This window comes from Lolium perenne, chromosome 1, assembly GCF_019359855.2.
Source record: "Lolium perenne isolate Kyuss_39 chromosome 1, Kyuss_2.0, whole genome shotgun sequence".
Classification (NCBI taxonomy): domain Eukaryota; kingdom Viridiplantae; phylum Streptophyta; class Magnoliopsida; order Poales; family Poaceae; genus Lolium; species Lolium perenne.
In genome coordinates, this window is record NC_067244.2 from 150,506,957 (window position 1) to 150,527,139 (window position 20,183).

Genomic DNA, 20,183 nt, shown 5'->3' on the forward strand with positions numbered 1-20,183 from the left:
CCGTATGAGAAAATATCAGTTTGCAAAGTCAATCCCCACATGAAAAAAGATCGGGTTACGGTAGTAAATTTACACACATAAACTTTTCTAACAATTCATATGAGTGGGATTCCGACTTAAGAAGTCATTTTGTAAGGTTTTACATATTTAAGATTAACAATCCACTCTAAGCACGACAAGTGGACAGATGATTAACTATACAAACTAGCCTGCCATTAGTATGTCAAAATAAAGTTCCGAACATATTAAAGGTAAATCATTCCCCATTCATCCAACAAGTCATTGTATAGCACTACCAACCGGGAGTGGTGTTTTGGAACATGGGAGCATATGCTCCCTCTATTTTAAATTTCATCTTACACATATTTTGAATTTCAAAAAAATTGAAACGAAAAATTCGCACGTACATCTTCACGTGCTACGCGCTCACAAAGTTGTTTCATAAAAAATGGACTTTCCATGTGACGTGTTAAAAAAGAGAAAATTCAGTCCTAAAAATAATGCTTTTTACACGATAAATTTTCTCATTTTTACATAGACCACAAAAAATATTGATTTTTCGTGAAACTTGACGAATGCACATATATTATGGAGATGTACATGTAGAATTTTTTGTCAAATTTTTTTGACAACTCAAAATATAATTTTTTGGTATAGGGAGCATATGCACCCAGGAGCCGAATTGAATTTCCGCTACCATATTTACTACTAGTCGTAGAAAAATTTAGAAACATACCATTGTCATCACAATCCAAAGGCTTGCAGCAGAGAACATCACAAGTGTCTCCGCTTGGGACCACTTCAGCAAAAAATAAAATCGTGGAACCAGACTGTTTAGCTGTGAAGTTGAAATGTTCATAGAATTTCAGGCCATCTTCAATAACGTAAACTTCTCCTTTAATTTCATCAAACACAAAGCGCATCTCCTGAAAACACATTTCTTAAATTATTATTACACGTGAATTAATGTGGTCAAGATAATAGATTGCAAAATGAAAGGAAAGATATGCACAAACCCCGGCAAGATCCTCTTCATCGTTATACTTCTGCAATGCATATTCCATGAACGTTTTCTTACGATCATAATCACGCTTTAATATTTCTTCTTTTGATAATCTTTTCTCTTCAACCTTTGGCCTACTTGCTTCTTCTTCAAGATGTTTCTCGAATGCTGCCTCCATGTCACTCAACCTCCAAGTTGTTAAATTTCCATAACTATCGGTAAGGAAAGGATCCTCATCTTCATCACTATCACCACTATAACTGAAACGAAAAAAACAAAACAGGAAACACAATTAATGATATACCCCATCGAGGGTTAAAAAGCTCAACCGTAGATGAAACATTCAGATTCTCGTGTTAGAAGTTGACTTCAAATAAATGTTAATGGATGTCACTTCTGTCACCAAACTAAATAGACAAGAGGAAGGGGCGAAAGGATTTTTTACATGTATGGAGGAACGAGCACAGAGCCATCGCCAATGCTTTGTCCATCTTCACCAATATTTAGTTCATCAGTGTTATCAGCATCATGCTGCCTGAAACAAAAGAAGCCAGCAAGGGTAACAATAGCTGGTCACAAGCTGAACTCTAGATGAAGAAAGTGATGCAAAGACGAGGAGATATTACGTTTGGCTGCAGCGCGGATGCGGCTCAGAGGTGCCCTCCGCGGGCGACTGGAGCGGCGACTGTGACGAAGGGGGAGGAGGAGATGATGCTCGTACTACAGATCGACCATCTTCAGATAAATCTTCCGGCACACATGGTCGATTTGTCATCGCAGCAGGGCTGGGACGATCGTTCGAGGAGTACTCCATTGATCTGGATAAAGTGCGGCGCGCAGACGAAGACTAGCTACGGTACGTGCGCAGATTTAATTTGGTGGACAATACGCTGTGGAGGACGATGGTAGGGTGCCGGACCTGCCGGACGAGGCTAGAGCTATATGGACGAACGTAGCAGATCACGGCGGCGAAGACGAGTTGAAGTTGACTAGTTGAGGACGGACTGGAAAGGAGTACGAGAAAGATGAAGAAGCAAATTAATCACGTCGCGGATCGGACACCCAAGTCCCCAACCCTAATCCGACTCGAACGCAAGCTCCAGGTACTGCTCGGTCCACCCATGTATATAAACGCACGCGACCCCGGCAGCACAACTCGTCGATCGTTCCAAAGCAGCCAAAGCGAAACACACGAACACCTAGAGAGCTTTTTCTCCTGCAGGTTCGTCGCAGCAACTCGTGACTCGCTCGCCCCAACAGGCAACAGCAAGCACGCGATCTAGAGAAGATGCAGATCTTCGTGAAGACCCTGACGGGCAAGACCATCACGCTGGAGGTGGAGAGCAGCGACACCATCGACAACGTCAAGGCTAAGATCCAGGACAAGGAGGGCATCCCGCCCGACCAGCAGCGGCTCATCTTCGCGGGCAAGCAGCTCGAGGACGGCCGCACCCTCGCCGACTACAACGTGCAGAAGGAGTCCACACTGCACCTCGTGCTCCGCCTGCGCGGCGGCACCACCATCAAGGTCAAGACGCTCACCGGCAAGGAGATCGAGATCGACATCGAGCCCACGGACACGGTGGACAGGATCAAGGAGCGCGTCGAGGAGAAGGAGGGCATCCCGCCCGTGCAGCAGAGGCTCATCTTCGGCGGCAAGCAGATGGCCGATGACAAGACGGCAAAGGACTACAATATTAGGGGCGGCGATGTGCTCCATCTCGTACTTGCCCTTAGGGGCGGTGGCTGCTAGAGCCTAGAGGGGGTTGGGTTTTAGGGTTTACAGTTTTCCTTATGTATTAGTATGAATTTGGTTAATGTGTATTTTGGACAGCGTATGTCTATAATTATTTGGGAAACTGTTGTGCGGCTCCCGGGGATCTGATTCTCCAGTCCCCGGGTCCCCAGCCGTCGGATCAACCATTTTAACGGTTAGATTTGCATGTAGCAAAAAAACATCTCCTGGCAGCAAAAAATCACCACCGGCAGCAAATGATTGAAGCAAAAAACGGTTCGTTCAGAAATGAAAAATAAAAAGCCTGGCCTTGCCGGAGACCTCGCCGGAGACCACGTAGCAAACATATTACGCAGATGTAGCAAAACCGCAAATAAAATGTAGCAAAATTTTGTATTCATATGCTGCAAATCCTCTAAGACATCAACGGAGACATCGCCTACAGCCGGCAGCAACGTCGTCCGAGGTTGCAGCAACTCCGTCCGTCCAGGACAGCAACGCCACAAGCTGCTAGTAGCAACACCCTATGCCTATGGTAGCAAAAATCCACCCTCCGCCGGTAGAAACGCCGGCGAATTTTTGTAGCAGTCCCGGCGACTTTATGTAGCAGCAACGGCGACCACCTGTAGCAACGCCGGCAAACTTTTGTAGCAGCGCCGTCGACCTTTTGTAGCGGCCGGAACGGCCTTTTGTAACATGAACGGCGGCCTTCTGTAGCAGGGCCGTTGACCTTTTGTAGCGGCGTGGAGGGACGAATGTAGTTGCGTCGCCGCGGTCGGCTGGGAGCGATGTCAGGAGCCGCTCGTAGCAGCGCCGCCGTAGGCTTAGATCACTACCAACAGCCGCTCATATAAGCATCTCGTGTCCCTCTGCATCATCACCACTGAGGCAATGGTGGCGCGAAGCAGAGAAGCGGCGGTGCAGGATGGAGCCGGAAGAAGGATCGAAGGGTTTTTGCCGTCGGTGCCGGTCCAGCGGCGGCGGCGCGGAGCTTTCAAATACCCCGCTGGCGGCACTCACTATCATGCTCCCCGGGCTCTCCATGGCCATGGCAGATGAAAACACAGACATTGGAAGGATTGACGGCGGAGATAGAAACCGAGGGGTCGGCGGTGATGGGGGATTCTGGGGAGGTCGCCGCCCAGTGACGGTCCGGGGCCGTGGTGATGCGGATCTCGCGTGGAGGTGGTCGAGGAAGGAGGTGATTTGGTGGGTGAGGACGACCAAGACGAGAAGATAAGGCAGAGGAGTGGTGGCCCCTGATCGACACGCGTCACACGCATGAGGCGGAGCATCTCCCCCGGGGGTTTCAGAGCGTTTTCCTAATTAATTTCTGTGCCTAGCATCTATTCATCACCGACTCACATCATAATACTTAGAGCAGGGGCGCCAACACTGCTGTATGAGGTCGCCAGCAGAGCATCCTCTATTTGGGGATGTTGCTCCCACACCGGCCCCCCATACGCCAGCCTCGATAGAATTTGAATGTTGAAATGACATTTAAAACCGAAATTCATACGAAATTTATACAAAACTATCTCGAATTTAAACCTAAATAAAACTTAAACTTAATCTTAATCTACGGGCCGTCGGTTGGGGCGCGCGACGGGTCTGCCTCATCGTCGTTCTTCGCCTTTGCCGCCTGCGTCCATGCCCGCCTCTCCTCCTTTGCTTCGCGCATCTGGCGGTGGAGCATGGCGGCCGGCGTCGCAGGAACTTGCCGGCGACGCCGTCCCCACGCTGCCAGCCTTTGCCGAGAAGCCTCGTTCTCGACGCGCCTCGCTTGCTAAGCGTTAAGCTTGATGAGCTTATGTCGCTTCCGCGTCTGTGACGTAGGCCTCGTGCCACACCGCGAACCATGGGTCCACGGCGTCGTCGGAGCTGTAGTCCGCGTCGGGCTGCGGCTCCGGCTGCGGTGGTTGTGGAGGCGCCCCAGGTAGCGTGCGGTCTTTGAGGCCAAGCATGGAGTACGTCGCCTTAAGACGACACAACATTTTTAAGGTGGAGAGGAGAGACTGGCGCGGCGGCGGCAGTGGAGACGAGAGGATAGCACCGTGGCGGTGGACGGCGTACGAACTAAATTACCCGCATTTACGGCGGCGTATGCGACTGGACGCCGCGTGGCCAGTCGCTGCCCTCATCGCCGTCTCGGTTTCCACGGGACACCATTAAACACCGACGACCAACCTTCCCGCGTCGCGGCCGATGCGAACCATCGCGTCCTCTCGCTGACAAGGCTCCCCCACCCGTGAAAACAGTCGTGCCGCGAGGCGCCGGCCCACCCGATTTGCGCCCTACACAAAGAAGCCGGCACGGGGATGCCGACGATTTTATTGGGGTCGAAAACTAGCTGGCGCCTTTTGAAGCGCATTGGTGCAAAGCCTATTTTCGCTGCCGGCTCCCAAAAGGCTATCGGGGACGCTATCGGAACCGCCGGTGGAGATGCTCTTAGTCCCGTTTGTTCGTCCTACGTTGAAAGTTTGTCCTGATACGAACACTGCCTCCTTATTTGCATAACCAAAACAGAACGTACTGAGTCTACTCTTTATCATTCAGTTTCCAATCACAACTAGACTTTGCACTCGTTGCTGCGTCTGTCCTTTTTAATGAAAAATAATAGATTTTTCAAGAAATATAGAGTGATATGAACTCGTAAAATATAACTATGCTTAAGACTTCCCCTTAAAATTGTATGCTAGCACTGATTTTACGTTTTGTATACATGCACCCTTATTCTATAAATATATAGATAAGCTAATGACAAACTCAGTGTCTCAATGAATTACAAATACCAAGTTTATTGTCACCATTATCTCCAGAAGTAACTAATGTAATAAAGGTCTGGGATAGTCAGTTTTTGTGTCTTCTGAAGATACAAACAAAACGTACTGAGTAGAATGCTGCAGCCTTTTTTGTATAAGTAACGAAGTAGTGGATCATATAGCAATATTTATTGGTCCATCCTTTCAACACCTATATATGGAGAAAAGGAAGGATAATGCTGGGCGTCCCCGGGGATCTGATTTCCCAGCTCCCGGGTCCCCAGCCGTCGGATCGACATCATGTACGGTCAGATTTGCATGTAGCAAAAAAAAAACACCTCCAACAGCAAAATAAACACCCTCGGCAGCAACTGCATGTAGTAAAAAAACGGTTCACCATGGAATAAAAGAAATAGGCTGAGCTCGCCGGAGAGACCACCGAAGACTCGCCGGAGACCTCGCCAACGAGCATGTAGCAAAAAATTATGCTATTGTGGTAAAAATAAATATCGTCCAAGACATTGACGCGGGAGAACTCACTAGAGACCTCACCAGAAACTACGTAGCAAACATATTTTGCAAATGTAGCAAAATCACACACAAAAAAAGTAACAAAAAAGTTATTCATATGTTGCAAAACTATAGAATGAGGACACCGTCGGAGACCTCGCCTGCAGCCAATAGCAGCGCCATCCAAGTTGCAGCAACTTTGTCGTCGCCAGTAGGAACGCCTAACGTCTAAGATAGCAAAGCATGCCTCCGGCAGTAGCAAAAAGCCACCCTTCGCCCGTAGTAACACCAGACATCTAAGGTAGCAAAGTTGGCCTCCGTCGGTAGCAAATGCCAGAGACCTAAAGGTAGCAAAATTGGAATCCTCTGGTAGCTGCACCGATATCTCTATGGTCCGCCATGGTGGCCCCTGGGTGGCGCGGGGATATTCCGTCGACGCGGCAGCGACTCTTGGTGCCTGATACGTCTCCGACGTATCGATAATTTCTTATGTTCCATGCCACATTATTGATGTTATCTACATTTTTATGCACACTTTATGTCATATTCGTGCATTTTCTGGAACTAACCTATTAACAAGATGCCGAAGTGCCAGTTGCTGTTTTCTGCTGTTTTTGGTTTCAGAAATCCTAGTAACGAAATATTCTCGGAATTGGACGAAATCAACGCCCAGGGTCCTATTTTGCCATGAACCTTCCAGAAGTCCGAAGAGGAGACGAAGTGGGGCCACGAGGTGGCCACACCCTAGGGCGGCACGCCCCCCCCCCTTGGCCGCGCGGCCCTGTGGTGTGGGGCCCTCGTGCCGCCTCCTGACCTGCCCTTCCGCCTACTTAAAGCCTCCGTTGCGAAACCCCCAGTACCGAGAGCCACGATACGGAAAACCTTCTAGAGACGTCGCCGCCGCCGATCCCATCTCGGGGGATCCAGGAGATCGCCTCCGGCACCCTGCCGGAGAGGGGATTCATCTCCCGGAGGACTCTACGCCGCCATGGTCGCCTCCGGAGTGATGTGTGAGTAGTCTACCCCTGGACTATGGGTCCATAGCAGTAGCTAGATGGTTTTCTTCTCCCCATTGTGCTTCATTGTCGGATCTTGTGAGCTGCCTAACATGATCAAGATCATCTATCTGTAATTCTATATGTTGCGTTTGTTGGGATCCGATGAATAGAGAATACTTGTTATGTTGATTATCAATTCATGTCTATGTGTTGTTTATGATCTTGCATGCTCTCCGTTATTAGTAGATGCTCTGGCCAAGTTGATGCTAGTAACTCCAAGAGGGAGTATTTATGCTCGATAGTGGGTTCATGTCTCCGTGAATCTGGAGGGGTGACAAGAACCTCTAAGGTTATGGATGTGCTGTTGCCACTAGGGATAAAACATTGGTGCTATGTTCAAGGATGTAGTCACTAATTACATTACGCGCAATACTTAATGCAATTGTCTGTTGTTAGCAACTTAATACTGGAGGGGGTTCGGATGATAACCTGAAGGTGGACTTTTTAGGCATAGATGCATGCTGGATGGCGGTCTATGTACTTTATCGTAATGCCCAATTAAATCTCACTATACTCATCATAATATGTATGTGCATGGTCATGCCCTCTTTATTTGTCAATTGCCCAACTGTAATTTGTTCACCCAACATGCTGTTTATCTTATGGGAGAGACACCTCTAGTGAACTGTGGACCCCGGTCCAATTCTCTATACTGAAATACAATCTACTGCAATACTGTTCTACTGTTTTCTGCAAACAATCATCTTCCACACAATACGGTTAATCCTTTGTTACAGCAAGCCGGTGAGATTGACAACCTCACTGTTTCGTTGGGGCAAAGTAATTTGGTTGTGTTGTGCAGGTTCCACGTTGGCGCCGGAATCTCTGGTGTTGCGTCGCACTACATCCCGCCGCCATCAACCTTCAAAGTGCTTCTTGACTCCTACTGGTTCGATTAAACCTTGGTTTCTTACTGAGGGAAACTTGCCGCTGTGCGCATCACACCTTCCTCTTGGGGTTCCCAACGGACGTGTCAACTACACGCATCAAGCAAATTTCTGGCGCCATTGCCGGGGAGATCAAGACACGCTGCAAGGGGAGTCTCCACTTCTCAATCTCTTTACTTTGTTTTTGTCTTGCTTAGTTTTATTTACTACTTTGTTTGCTGCACTAAATCAAAATACAAAAAAATTAGTTGCTAGTTTTACTTTATTTGCTATCTTGTTTGCTATATCAAAAACACAAAAAAATTAGTTACTTGCATTTACTTTATCTAGTTTGCTTTATTTACTGTTGCTAAAATGGCCAACCCTGAAAATACTAAGTTGTGTGACTTCACAACCACAAATAATAATGATTTCTTATGCACACCTATTGCTCCACCTGCTACTACAGCAGAATTTTTTGAAATTAAACCTGCTTTACTAAATCTTGTTATGCGAGAGCAATTTTCTGGTGTTAGTTCTGATGATGCTGCTGCCCATCTTAATAATTTTGTTGAACTATGTGAAATGCAAAAGTATAAAGATGTAGATGGTGACATTATAAAATTAAAATTGTTCCCTTTCTCATTAAGAGGAAGAGCTAAAGATTGGTTGCTATCTCTGCCTAAGAATAGTATTGATTCATGGACTAAATGCAAGGATGCTTTTATTGGTAGATATTATCCCCCTGCTAAAATTATATCTTTGAGGAGTAGCATAATGAATTTTAAACAATTAGATACTGAACATGTTGCTCAAGCTTTGGAAAGAATGAAATCTCTGGTTAAAAATTGCCCAACCCATGGACTGACTACTTGGATGATCATCCAAACCTTCTATGCAGGACTAAATTTTTCTTCGCGGAATTTATTGGATTCAGCTGCTGGAGGTACCTTTATGTCCATCACTCTTGGTGAATCAACAAAGCTTCTTGATAATATGATGATCAACTACTCTGAATGGCACACGGAAAGAGCTCCACAAGGTAAGAAGGTAAATTCTGTCGAAGAAACCTCTTCCTTGAGTGATAAGATTGATGCTATTATGTCTATGCTTGTGAATGATAGGACTAATATTGATCCTAATAATGTTCCGTTAGCTTCATTGGTTGCACAAGAAGAACTTGTTGATGTAAACTTTATTAAAAATAATAATTTCAACAACAATGCTTACCGGAACAATTCTAGTAACAACTATAGGCCATATCCTTATAATAATGGCAACGGCTATGGTAATTCTTATGGGAATTCTTACAACAATAATAGGAGTTCACCCCCTGGACTTGAAGCCATGCTTAAAGAATTTATTAGTACACAAACTGCTTTTAACAAATCTGTTGAAGAAAAGCTTGGGAAAATTGATATACTTGCTTCTAAAGTCGATAGTCTTGCTGCTGATGTTGATCTTTTGAAATCGAAAGTTATGCCTAATGAAAATCATCATAATAAAATTGTTACTACAGCAAATGCCATCCAAGTTATAATTAATGAGAATATAAGATTAATGGCTGAACTGCGTGCTAGGTGGGATAGAGAAGAAAATGAAAAACTAGCTAAAGAGAAGAATGTAGCTAAAGTTTGAACTATTACCACCACTAGTAATGCTAATGCTACACATGTTGCTGCACCTCCTACTATTAATAATAAAAGAATTGGTGTTATCAATGTTTCCACTTCTAATGCAAAGCGAGAAACTGCTTTAAATCGCTAAAATCATTAAATCGCTCGTGATAAAACTGCTGAAATTTTTTCCAACATTGGGGATGATGATCCCATTGCTTTAGATTATAATGGTTTGAATTTTGATGATTGCCACATCTCTGAAGTTATAAAGTTCTTGCAAAAACTTGCTAAAAGTCCTAATGCTAGTGCTATAAATTTGGCTTTCACGCAACATATTACAAATGCTCTCATAAAAGCTAGAGAAGAGAAACTAGAGCGTGAAGCCTCTATTCCTAGAAAGCTAGAGGATGGTTGGGAGCCCATCATTAAAATGAAGGTTAAAGATTTTGATTGTAATGCTTTATGTGATCTTGGTGCAAGTATTTCTGTTATGCCTAAGAAAATTTATAATATGCTTGACTTGCCACCGCTGAAAAATTGTTATTTGGATGTTAATCTTGCTGATCATTCTACAAAGAAACCTTTGGGGAAAGTTGATAATGTTCGCATTACCGTTAACAATAACCTTGTCCCCGTTGATTTTGTTGTCTTGGATATTGAATGCAATGAATCTTGTCCCATTATATTGGGAAGACCTTTTCTTCGAACTGTTGGTGCTATCATTGATATGAAGGAAGGTAATATAAAATATCAATTTCCTCTCAAGAAAGGTATGGAACACTTCCCTAGAAAGAGAATGAAGTTACCTTTTGATTCTATTATGAGAACAAATTATGATGTTGACACTTCGTCTCTTGATAATACTTGATACACACTTTCTGCGCCTAGCTGAAAGGCGTTAAAGAAAAGCGCTTATGGGAGACAACCCATGTTTTTACCTACAGTACTTTGTTTTTATTTTGTGTCTTGGAAGTTGTTTACTACTGTAGCAACCTCTCCTTATCTTAGTTTAGTGTTTTATTGTGCCAAGTAAAGTCGTTGATAGAAAAGTTCATACTAGATTTGGATTACTGCGCAGAAACAGATTTCTTTGCTGTCACGAATCTGGGCTGTTTTCTCTGTAGGTAACTCAGAAAATTATGCCAATTTACGTAAGTGATCCTCAGATACGTACGCAACTTTCATTCAATTTGAGCATTTTCATTTGAGCAAGTCTGGTGCCTCGATAAAATTCGTCAATACGAACTGTTCTGTTTTGACAGATTCTGCCTTTTATTTCGCATTGCCTCTTTTGCTATGTTGGATGAATTTCTTTGATCCATTAATGTCCAGTAGCTTTATGCAATGTCCAGAAGTGTTAAGAATGATTGTGTGACCTCTGAACATGTTAATTTTTATTGTCACTAACCCTCTAATGAGTTGTTCTAAGTTTGGTGTGGAGGAAGTTTTCAAGGATCAAGAGAGGAGTATGATGCAACATGATCAAGGAGAGTGAAAGCTCTAAGCTTGGGGATGCCCCGGTGGTTCACCCCTGCATAATCTAAGAAGACTCAAGCGTCTAAGCTTGGGGATGCCCAAGGCATCCCCTTCTTCATCGACAACATTATCAGGTTCCTCCCCTGAAACTATATTTTTATTCCATCACATCTTATGTGCTTTGCTTGGAGCGTCGGTTTGTTTTTATTTTTTGTTTTGTTTGAATAAAATGGATCCTCGCATTCACTTTATGGGAGAGAGACACGCTCCGCTGTAGCATATGGACAAGTATGTCCTTAGTTTCTACTCATAGTATTCATGGCGAAGTTTCTCCTTCGTTAAATTGTTATATGGTTGGAATTGGAAAATGATACATGTAGTAATTGCTATAAATGTCTTGGGTAATGTGATACTTGGCAATTGTTGTGCTCATGTTTAAGCTCTTGCATCATATGCTTTGCACCCATTAATGAAGAAATACATAGAGCATGCTAAAATTTGGTTTGCATATTTGGTCTCTCTAAGGTCTAGATAATTTCTAGTATTGAGTTTGAACAACAAGGAAGACGGTGTAGAGTCTTATAATGTTTTCAATATGTCTTTTATGTGAGTTTTGCTGCACCGGTTCATCCTTGTGTTTGTTTCAAATAAGCCTTGCTAGCCTAAACCTTGTATCGAGAGGGAATACTTCTCATGCATCCAAAATACTTGAGCCAACTACTATGCCATTTGTGTCCACCATACCTACCTACTACATGGTATTTCCCGCCATTCCAAAGTAAATTGCTTGAGTGCTACCTTTAAAATTCCATCATTCACCTTTGCAATATATAGCTCATGGGACAAATAGCTTAAAAACTATTGTGGTATTGAATATGTAATTATGCACTTTATCTCTTATTAAGTTGCTTATTGTGCGATAACCATGTTCACTGGGGACGCCATCAACTATTCTTTGTTGAATTTCATGTGAGTTGCTATGCATGTTCGTCTTGTCTGAAGTAAGAGAGATCTACCACCTTATGGTTAAGCATGCATATTGTTAGAGAAGAGCATTGGGCCGCTAACTAAAGCCATGATCCATGGTGGAAGTTTCAGTTTTGGACATATATCCTCAATCTCATATGAGAAAATTATTAATTGTTGTTACATGCTTATGCATAAAAGAGGAGTCCATTATCTGTTGTCTATGTTGTCCCGGTATGGATGTCTAAGTTGAGAATAATCAATAGCGAGAAATCCAATGCGAGCTTTCTCCTTAGACCTTTGTACAAAGTGCATAGAGGTACCCCTTTGTGACACTTGGTTAAAACATGTGCATTGTGATGATCCGGTAGTCCAAGCTAATTAGGACAAGGTGCGGGCACTATTAGTACACTATGCATGAGGCTTGCAACTTGTAAGATATAATTTACATGATACATGTGCTTTATTACTACCGTTGACAAAATTGTTTCATGTTTTCAAAATCAAAGCTCTAGCACAAATATAGCAATCGATGCTTTTCCTCTATGGAGGACCATTCTTTTACTTTCAATGTTGAGTCAGTTCACCTATTTCTCTCCACCTCAAGAAGCAAACACTTGTGTGAACTGTGCATTGATTCCTACATATTTGCTTATTGCACTTATTATATTACTCTATGTTGACAATTATCCATGAGATATACATGTTACAAGTTGAAAGCAACCGCTGAAACTTAATCTTCCTTTGTGTTGCTTCAATGCTTTTACTATGAATTATTGATTTATGAGTTAACTCTTATGCAAGACTTATTGATGCTTGTCTTGAAGTGCTATTCATGAAAAGTCTTTGCTTTATGATTCACTTGTTTACTCATGTCATATACATTGTTTTGATCGCTGCATTCACTACATATGCTTTACAAATAGTATGATCAAGGTTATGATGGCATGTCACTCCAGAAATTATCTGTGTTATCGTTTTACCTGCTCGGGACGAGCGGAACTAAGCTTGGGGATGCTGATACGTCTCCGACGTATCGATAATTTCTTATGTTCCATGCCACATTATTGATGTTATCTACATTTTTATGCACACTTTATGTCATATTCGTGCATTTTCTGGAACTAACCTATTAACAAGATGCCGAAGTGCCAGTTGCTGTTTTCTGCTGTTTTTGGTTTCAGAAATCCTAGTAACGAAATATTCTCGGAATTGGACGAAATCAACGCCCAGGGTCCTATTTTGCCATGAACCTTCCAGAAGTCCGAAGAGGAGACGAAGTGGGGCCACGAGGTGGCCACACCCTAGGGCGGCACGCCCCCCCCCCTTGGCCGCGCGGCCCTGTGGTGTGGGGCCCTCGTGCCGCCTCCTGACCTGCCCTTCCGCCTACTTAAAGCCTCCGTTGCGAAACCCCCAGTACCGAGAGCCACGATACGGAAAACCTTCTAGAGACGTCGCCGCCGCCGATCCCATCTCGGGGGATCCAGGAGATCGCCTCCGGCACCCTGCCGGAGAGGGGATTCATCTCCCGGAGGACTCTACGCCGCCATGGTCGCCTCCGGAGTGATGTGTGAGTAGTCTACCCCTGGACTATGGGTCCATAGCAGTAGCTAGATGGTTGTCTTCTCCCCATTGTGCTTCATTGTCGGATCTTGTGAGCTGCCTAACATGATCAAGATCATCTATCTGTAATTCTATATGTTGCGTTTGTTGGGATCCGATGAATAGAGAATACTTGTTATGTTGATTATCAATTCATGTCTATGTGTTGTTTATGATCTTGCATGCTCTCCGTTATTAGTAGATGCTCTGGCCAAGTTGATGCTAGTAACTCCAAGAGGGAGTATTTATGCTCGATAGTGGGTTCATGTCTCCGTGAATCTGGAGGGGTGACAAGAACCTCTAAGGTTATGGATGTGCTGTTGCCACTAGGGATAAAACATTGGTGCTATGTTCAAGGATGTAGTCACTAATTACATTACGCGCAATACTTAATGCAATTGTCTGTTGTTAGCAACTTAATACTGGAGGGGGTTCGGATGATAACCTGAAGGTGGACTTTTTAGGCATAGATGCATGCTGGATGGCGGTCTATGTACTTTGTCGTAATGCCCAATTAAATCTCACTATACTCATCATAATATGTATGTGCATGGTCATGCCCTCTTTATTTGTCAATTGCCCAACTGTAATTTGTTCACCCAACATGCTGTTTATCTTATGGGAGAGACACCTCTAGTGAACTGTGGACCCCGGTCCAATTCTCTATACTGAAATACAATCCCATCGCAATACTGTTCTATTGTTTTCTGCAAACAATCATCTTCCACACAATACGGTTAATCCTTTGTTACAGCAAGCCGGTGAGATTGACAACCTCACTGTTTCGTTGGGGCAAAGTACTTTGGTTGTGTTGTGCAGGTTCCATGTTGGCGCCGGAATCTCTGGTGTTGCGCCGCACTACATCCCGCCGCCATCAACCTTCAACGTGCTTCTTGACTCCTACTGGTTCGATTAAACCTTGGTTTCTTACTGAGGGAAACTTGCCGCTGTGCGCATCACACCTTCCTCTTGGGGTTCCCAACGGACGTGTCAACTACACGCATCAGTGCCCGACGTTGCCACCCATCTAAAAGAAATAGGGGCGTTGGTTGGAGGGTGAGGCGGCGGCTGGGGGTAGAAGGCCTCCCTCATTCATGGGGAAGAAGGTAGCCCATCGGCCGTGGTGAAGAAGATCGCTGGCTTGGCGGGTTGAGCGGTGGTGGCGCTCGACTATGGGCCGGTGGCGCGCGAAAGCTTGGGGGCCGTCTGCGTGGGCGAGGAAGGCGGCGCTGGTCGCGGTGGCCGACCATGGGTCGCTGCGGGCGGCGGCGGCAAGCCAGCGCGGCGGTGGCGCTCGACTACGGGCCGGTGCCGCGCGAAAGGTTGGTGGTCATCCGCGCAAGCGAGGAAGACGGCGCTGGTAGCGGCGGCCGACCTTGGTCGCTGCGTGTAGCGGTGGCCAGCCAACGGTGGCGGCTTGGTAGAGCGGGCAGAGAGCTGGAGAGAGAAAAAATGATTGACTCCCTGGAACAAGAATGAGTGGAGGAGGAAGGTGCACGCGTGAGGATAAGAGAAGCGGTGGGCCCCAGCGAGACACGCGGCGCGCAGCGAAGACGGAGGATGCAAACGCTCCGTCCCTCGGGGGAACACAATCATTTTCCGAAAAGGAAAGTCAGCGGGAGAAATTACTTTTACTCCACAAGTACCTAAATATCACTGTTAAACAAAAACCCTAGGCATACCTACATTAAGAGAAGCATTACAAATTTAAAATGTACCTTTAATAGGGAAAAGCCTCAAAAACTTCCGTACTTACAAAAGTAGAATCCTGACCGTAATCATATTGTACATGTGAAATAATTATGGTTAACATAAATGATCCCTCCGTCCCACTAAAAGTGTCCTAACTTTGTCAAAATTTGGATATATCTACCGACTAGATAGTGTCTAGGTACATCCAAATTTTAATAAAATTAAAACACTTTTGGTACATTCAAATTTTGATAAAGTTAAGACATTTTTCGTAAGACGAAGAGAGTACATCGCACTTTATCAAGATTTTTTAGGACAACTCTACCGTAGGAGAGGACATGAGGTGTAAGCTTTTTATTATTTATAAGGCTCAAACGGGAGCAAAAGAACAGAAGTGGTATTTACATTATGGGAGGGGGAACGAACTTAGTGATCTAGATCAAAACTAAACAACAACCTTCAGCAGCCAATCAGAGAGAACTTGAATAGAACACTTTATCAAGATACAGCTTACTAAGCTTGTAAATACTACAGTATAACTTAGGGGAGGCAAAACTCTGTAAAGACTACTGCACAACACACATCACGGATGCGGACTAAAATGGCGTTTCAGTAAAAGAACTGACGAATGTGTACTAATAGCAAGAAAACCATGACGGTCGCATGCATGCACCCCCGAGCGAACCACTGTAGTACTTTGGTACTACTTCAATACTTCAGTATATAACTCAGTAAGAATTCACCTAGAAAGATGTTGGAGATATGCATTCACCTAGAAAGATGTTGGAGATATGCTTAAGAGACAATAATAAAATGGTTATTATATATCTTTATGTTTATGATAAATGTTTGCATCCCATGCTATAATTGTATTAACCGGAAACATTAATACTTGTTTGTTTTGTGAACATAAAAGAGTCCCTAGTAAGTCTCTTGTTAAACTAGCTTGTTGATTAATAGATGCTCATAGTTTCATGATCATGAACATTTGATGTTTTTAATAACAAGATCATATCATTAGGTGAATGATGTGATGGACATACACCCATATTAACCGTAGCATATGATCAAGTCAGTAAGTTCGTTTTGCTTCAAGATTTAAGATACATAGTAACCTAATCCGTCGACCATGAGATCATGTTAAAAACCTACACCGGATGGATGCTTTGATGACATCAAACACTACTTCGTAAATAGGTAGTTATAAAGGTGGCATTAAGTGTTCGAAAAGTATAGGTTGAAGCACGTGGATCAATAGTAGATTTATCCATCCAAATGATGGATAGATATACTCTAGGTCCTCTCGGTGGAATATCATCCAAATTAGCTTGCAAGCATGTGACTGGTACACAAGGGATGTCATATCACGATACGAGTAAAGAGTACTTATCGGTAACGAGGTTGAACTAGGTATAGAGATACCGACGATCAAACTTCGGATAAGTAAAATATCATGTGACAAAGAGAATCAGTATCGTATGTTAATGGTTCTTTCGATCACGAAGTCATCGTTGAATATGTGGGAGCCATTATGGATCTCCAGGTCCCGCTATTGGTTATTGGTCGGAGAAGTGTCTCGATCATGTTTGCATAGTTCACGAACTGTAGGGTGACACACTTAAGGTTCGATGTCGTTTTAAGTAGATATGGCACATGGATCGGAGTTCGAATATTGTTCGGAGTTTCGGATGGGATCCAGGACATCACGAGGAGTTCCGGAATGGTCCGGAGGATAAGATTCATATATAGGAAGTCACATTCGAAGTTTGGGAATGGTCTGGTGAATTTATGGAAGGTTCCGGAAGGTTCTAGAATCATCCGGAAGAAAAGACTACAAAAGAATGGAATTCTTGGGTATTTGTAACATATTGGTTGGTGTGAAATGTCATACAACGCAACGCAATATAAGAACGCAATATAAGAATGCAATTGCCTAAGTGACTGACAACAAATGTGGTAATAATGCACGTCTGGAACAAAATAAAGTGTTATTATGTTCCTCGTTGGCATTCTACCTAGCCCTTAGATTTATAATAAAGAACTTAATAACAGTTATTTTGCTCTGGTCAAATAAAAACAATGAGTTGTTCAAATTATGACCATACTCCATGTACGATAGATAAGTTATTATAAATCTTAATGGTGAAACACACATGCATAACACTGGCGCTAAAATGACATAAGGCAAATGATTTGATTCCACTTATTTATCTAACCTCCATTTAGGTCATGTTAGAAAGGAAACCATGATGAAACTCCGTGCAAATGTATTTTTGGAGTCATTCGATTTTGAATCATTTGGCACTTGCAAATCTTTTCTAAATATAGAATGACTAAAAACACCATTCGTAGGCCAAGAGTTGAACGGGCAACTAGCTTAGTGGAAACATACATGATGATGTATATGGTTCATTGGGCATAGTTGTGTGCGGAAGATTCTTTGTAATAACCCAGAACATAGGAACAACGAAGGGTAGATTTAGAAATGAGATGTGCATTTCATCGCAAAACGGGGGAAATTTTCGCGCCTTATTGCAACTAAACCTAAGAGGGATCGAGGTTCTCTCTCATTTTGCACTTAGGGTTAGGCAATGTGAGTTAGGGAAATTTCGACATGATCTCTTTTGTATCTTATTACTTTGGGGAATGATTGCATTTGATAAGTGTCAACACATTTAACAATAAACATCACACAATATAAATAATGAATTCATAATTCAAACACAAGTTATAAATTCAAATCACTTTGAATTTCAAAGTGAATATCAAATACAATATTTAATCAAGAATATAAACATTACATAATACAAAAGCTCATAAACAAAACTTGAGCTTTATTGATATAAACACAAATTACAAAGTCTTTACAATATTCTTGATACAAGAATTGAGAAATAATGAACAGAAATAAAAAGAGGAAAATTACAAGTTTGTTCTAAACTAAAACCTAGACTAAGTGGCTTGAGGATGATCTTCTGGCCATAATTCAAACCTGCAAAACAAATAGCAAGTACTAGACCAGAATGTAAGTGTTAGCAAATTTCAGTTTGGACAGTTAGCACAAATCACAGAACTTCAGTTTGGACAGTGAAACTATCACTGCACACTTGTGCTTGTCCAAATTCCTGGACAGCACAAGATAAGACCAAGGCAGACCAAAACTGAGCAGCCACAGTGGGCTCAAGTTTCAGCATATGAAGGCTGTTGCTAAGCAAGCAACAGCAAGGCAATGCAAGGGATGAGTCACAAAGTAACCAGGCCTTGTGTGTCATGGCCAGGGTAGAAGTAGGGAGCATATAAATAGAACACAAACCCTAGAACCTTGATAGTCGACAGATAGGATAATTCACCAGGTAAGGGTGAAGCTCGAGCCAATACAAGTTCATCCAGTTCATACTCAAGAACAGCACCAACACACAACCACTTAGCCACCAGGAATCATGGTGACCTGAGAAGATCAACCAGAACCTGGAGGTGAAGGGCTGTGCACAAAACCACAAGTCTGCAACAACAAAACATCTCATACTAGGAGCTGGAACAAGGTATACCAAGTTCCTGGACAGATCCAATGGATTTGATCCATACAATATACATGACATAATCATGGGATTGAGCAGATGCTCAAGTGGGTAGATCATCACTTGGTTTTCACCAAGGATTACTGCCAGTCTAAAAGCCACTAAAAATAGAAATCATCTAGATACAGATCTTGTACACAGAAGCTAGCAATCATGCATAGATGCACTCACTAGCAAGATCATATGCACAGATAGCACCAGTAGATGTGTTGCAATGAATAGCAGCTAATACAGACTACACAGTAAATCCTAAGCAAGTAACCATCAGTAAACCCTAGATTTCATCAGGCAAACATATTGGCATTCATATCTAGTATGATCCCCAAATATGCAAGCAAAGGTTGAGTAGCCACAAGATCCAATCAAATAGGTGAGCAACCAATCAGTAGCAAGGCTACTGAGGTCACATCACACTTAGCACCATTTAAAAGAAAGCCAACTATAACACATCATTATCCAGAAACTGATTCAGATTCATTTGCTTGCTAAACAATCATGAATAGCCAATTCATATACAAGCAAGACATTTAAATCATCACTGCATAAGCAGTTCATTATGAATCAATTTAACTCAAGCATGAATTTATCACAGATCCATACTAATCATTGACAGTAGCACATTGTAGAGCAACATGGCACCAATCACTGCATCACAGCTACTGGATCTAGTCCAGTAAGCTAGAGCAAGCAATAGCACAAGTAAGCAGTAGCATAGTGATGCTTGAGCATCAGCATCAACAAGGAAAATGAATCACTTAGCCACAGAATTAATCAGTAAGCCATCACTGACATTTAATTGATCAAATGGATCAATGGAATCAAGTCAAGCCACACAGATAAGCTAGCCAACAAGCAATGGATGATCCAATGGATCATTAGCTTGCACAGGAAGCACAGGAGCATTTCACAAACACCACTGGCACACACAAGTGTCACTGATGCACCAGAGTACACCTAGACAAGCAAGCATAACATGCCAGTAAGCACAAGCAAGCTCTTAAGCAAGCACAGCAGAGCATAGCAAGATTAGAGCAGGCTAGAAGCAACAGATAAGCAAGCAAAGCATGTACAGCAAGCAAGGCAACACTGGCCAGTACCAGAAATGGGTGCTTTGGCCATAAGCTTGCAGTACATGAAAGTATAGGCAGGTTAAGCAGCCATGGCAGAGCTCTGGGTGATCACAGGATCACCAGAGAGTCACAGAACATGAGGAGGAAGAAGTACAGTAGCAAGGGAGGCGCACAGACATGGAGAAGAGAAGGAGGAGGTGAAGAAACTTACACGCACCTGGAAGCAGAAGCTAGGGCATGGCGAGG

General features: G+C 43.3%; 1 protein-coding gene across 1 annotated transcript; it reads left to right on the forward strand.

The window, feature by feature from the left end:
* Positions 1–2,201: 2,201 nt before the first annotated feature.
* Positions 2,202–2,756, forward strand: LOC127299749 (ubiquitin-NEDD8-like protein RUB2). Its single transcript, XM_051329830.2, has one exon. It carries the CDS (start codon positions 2,292–2,294, stop codon positions 2,754–2,756), a length of 465 nt encoding a protein of 154 aa, XP_051185790.1. The 5' UTR covers positions 2,202–2,291.
* Positions 2,757–20,183: the final 17,427 nt, after the last annotated feature.

What these genes read in the sequence shown, in the direction of transcription:
- LOC127299749 (XM_051329830.2), top strand. Translation starts at nt 2,292, where the DNA reads ATGCAGATCTTCGTGAAGACCCTGACGGGCAAGACCATCACGCTGGAG.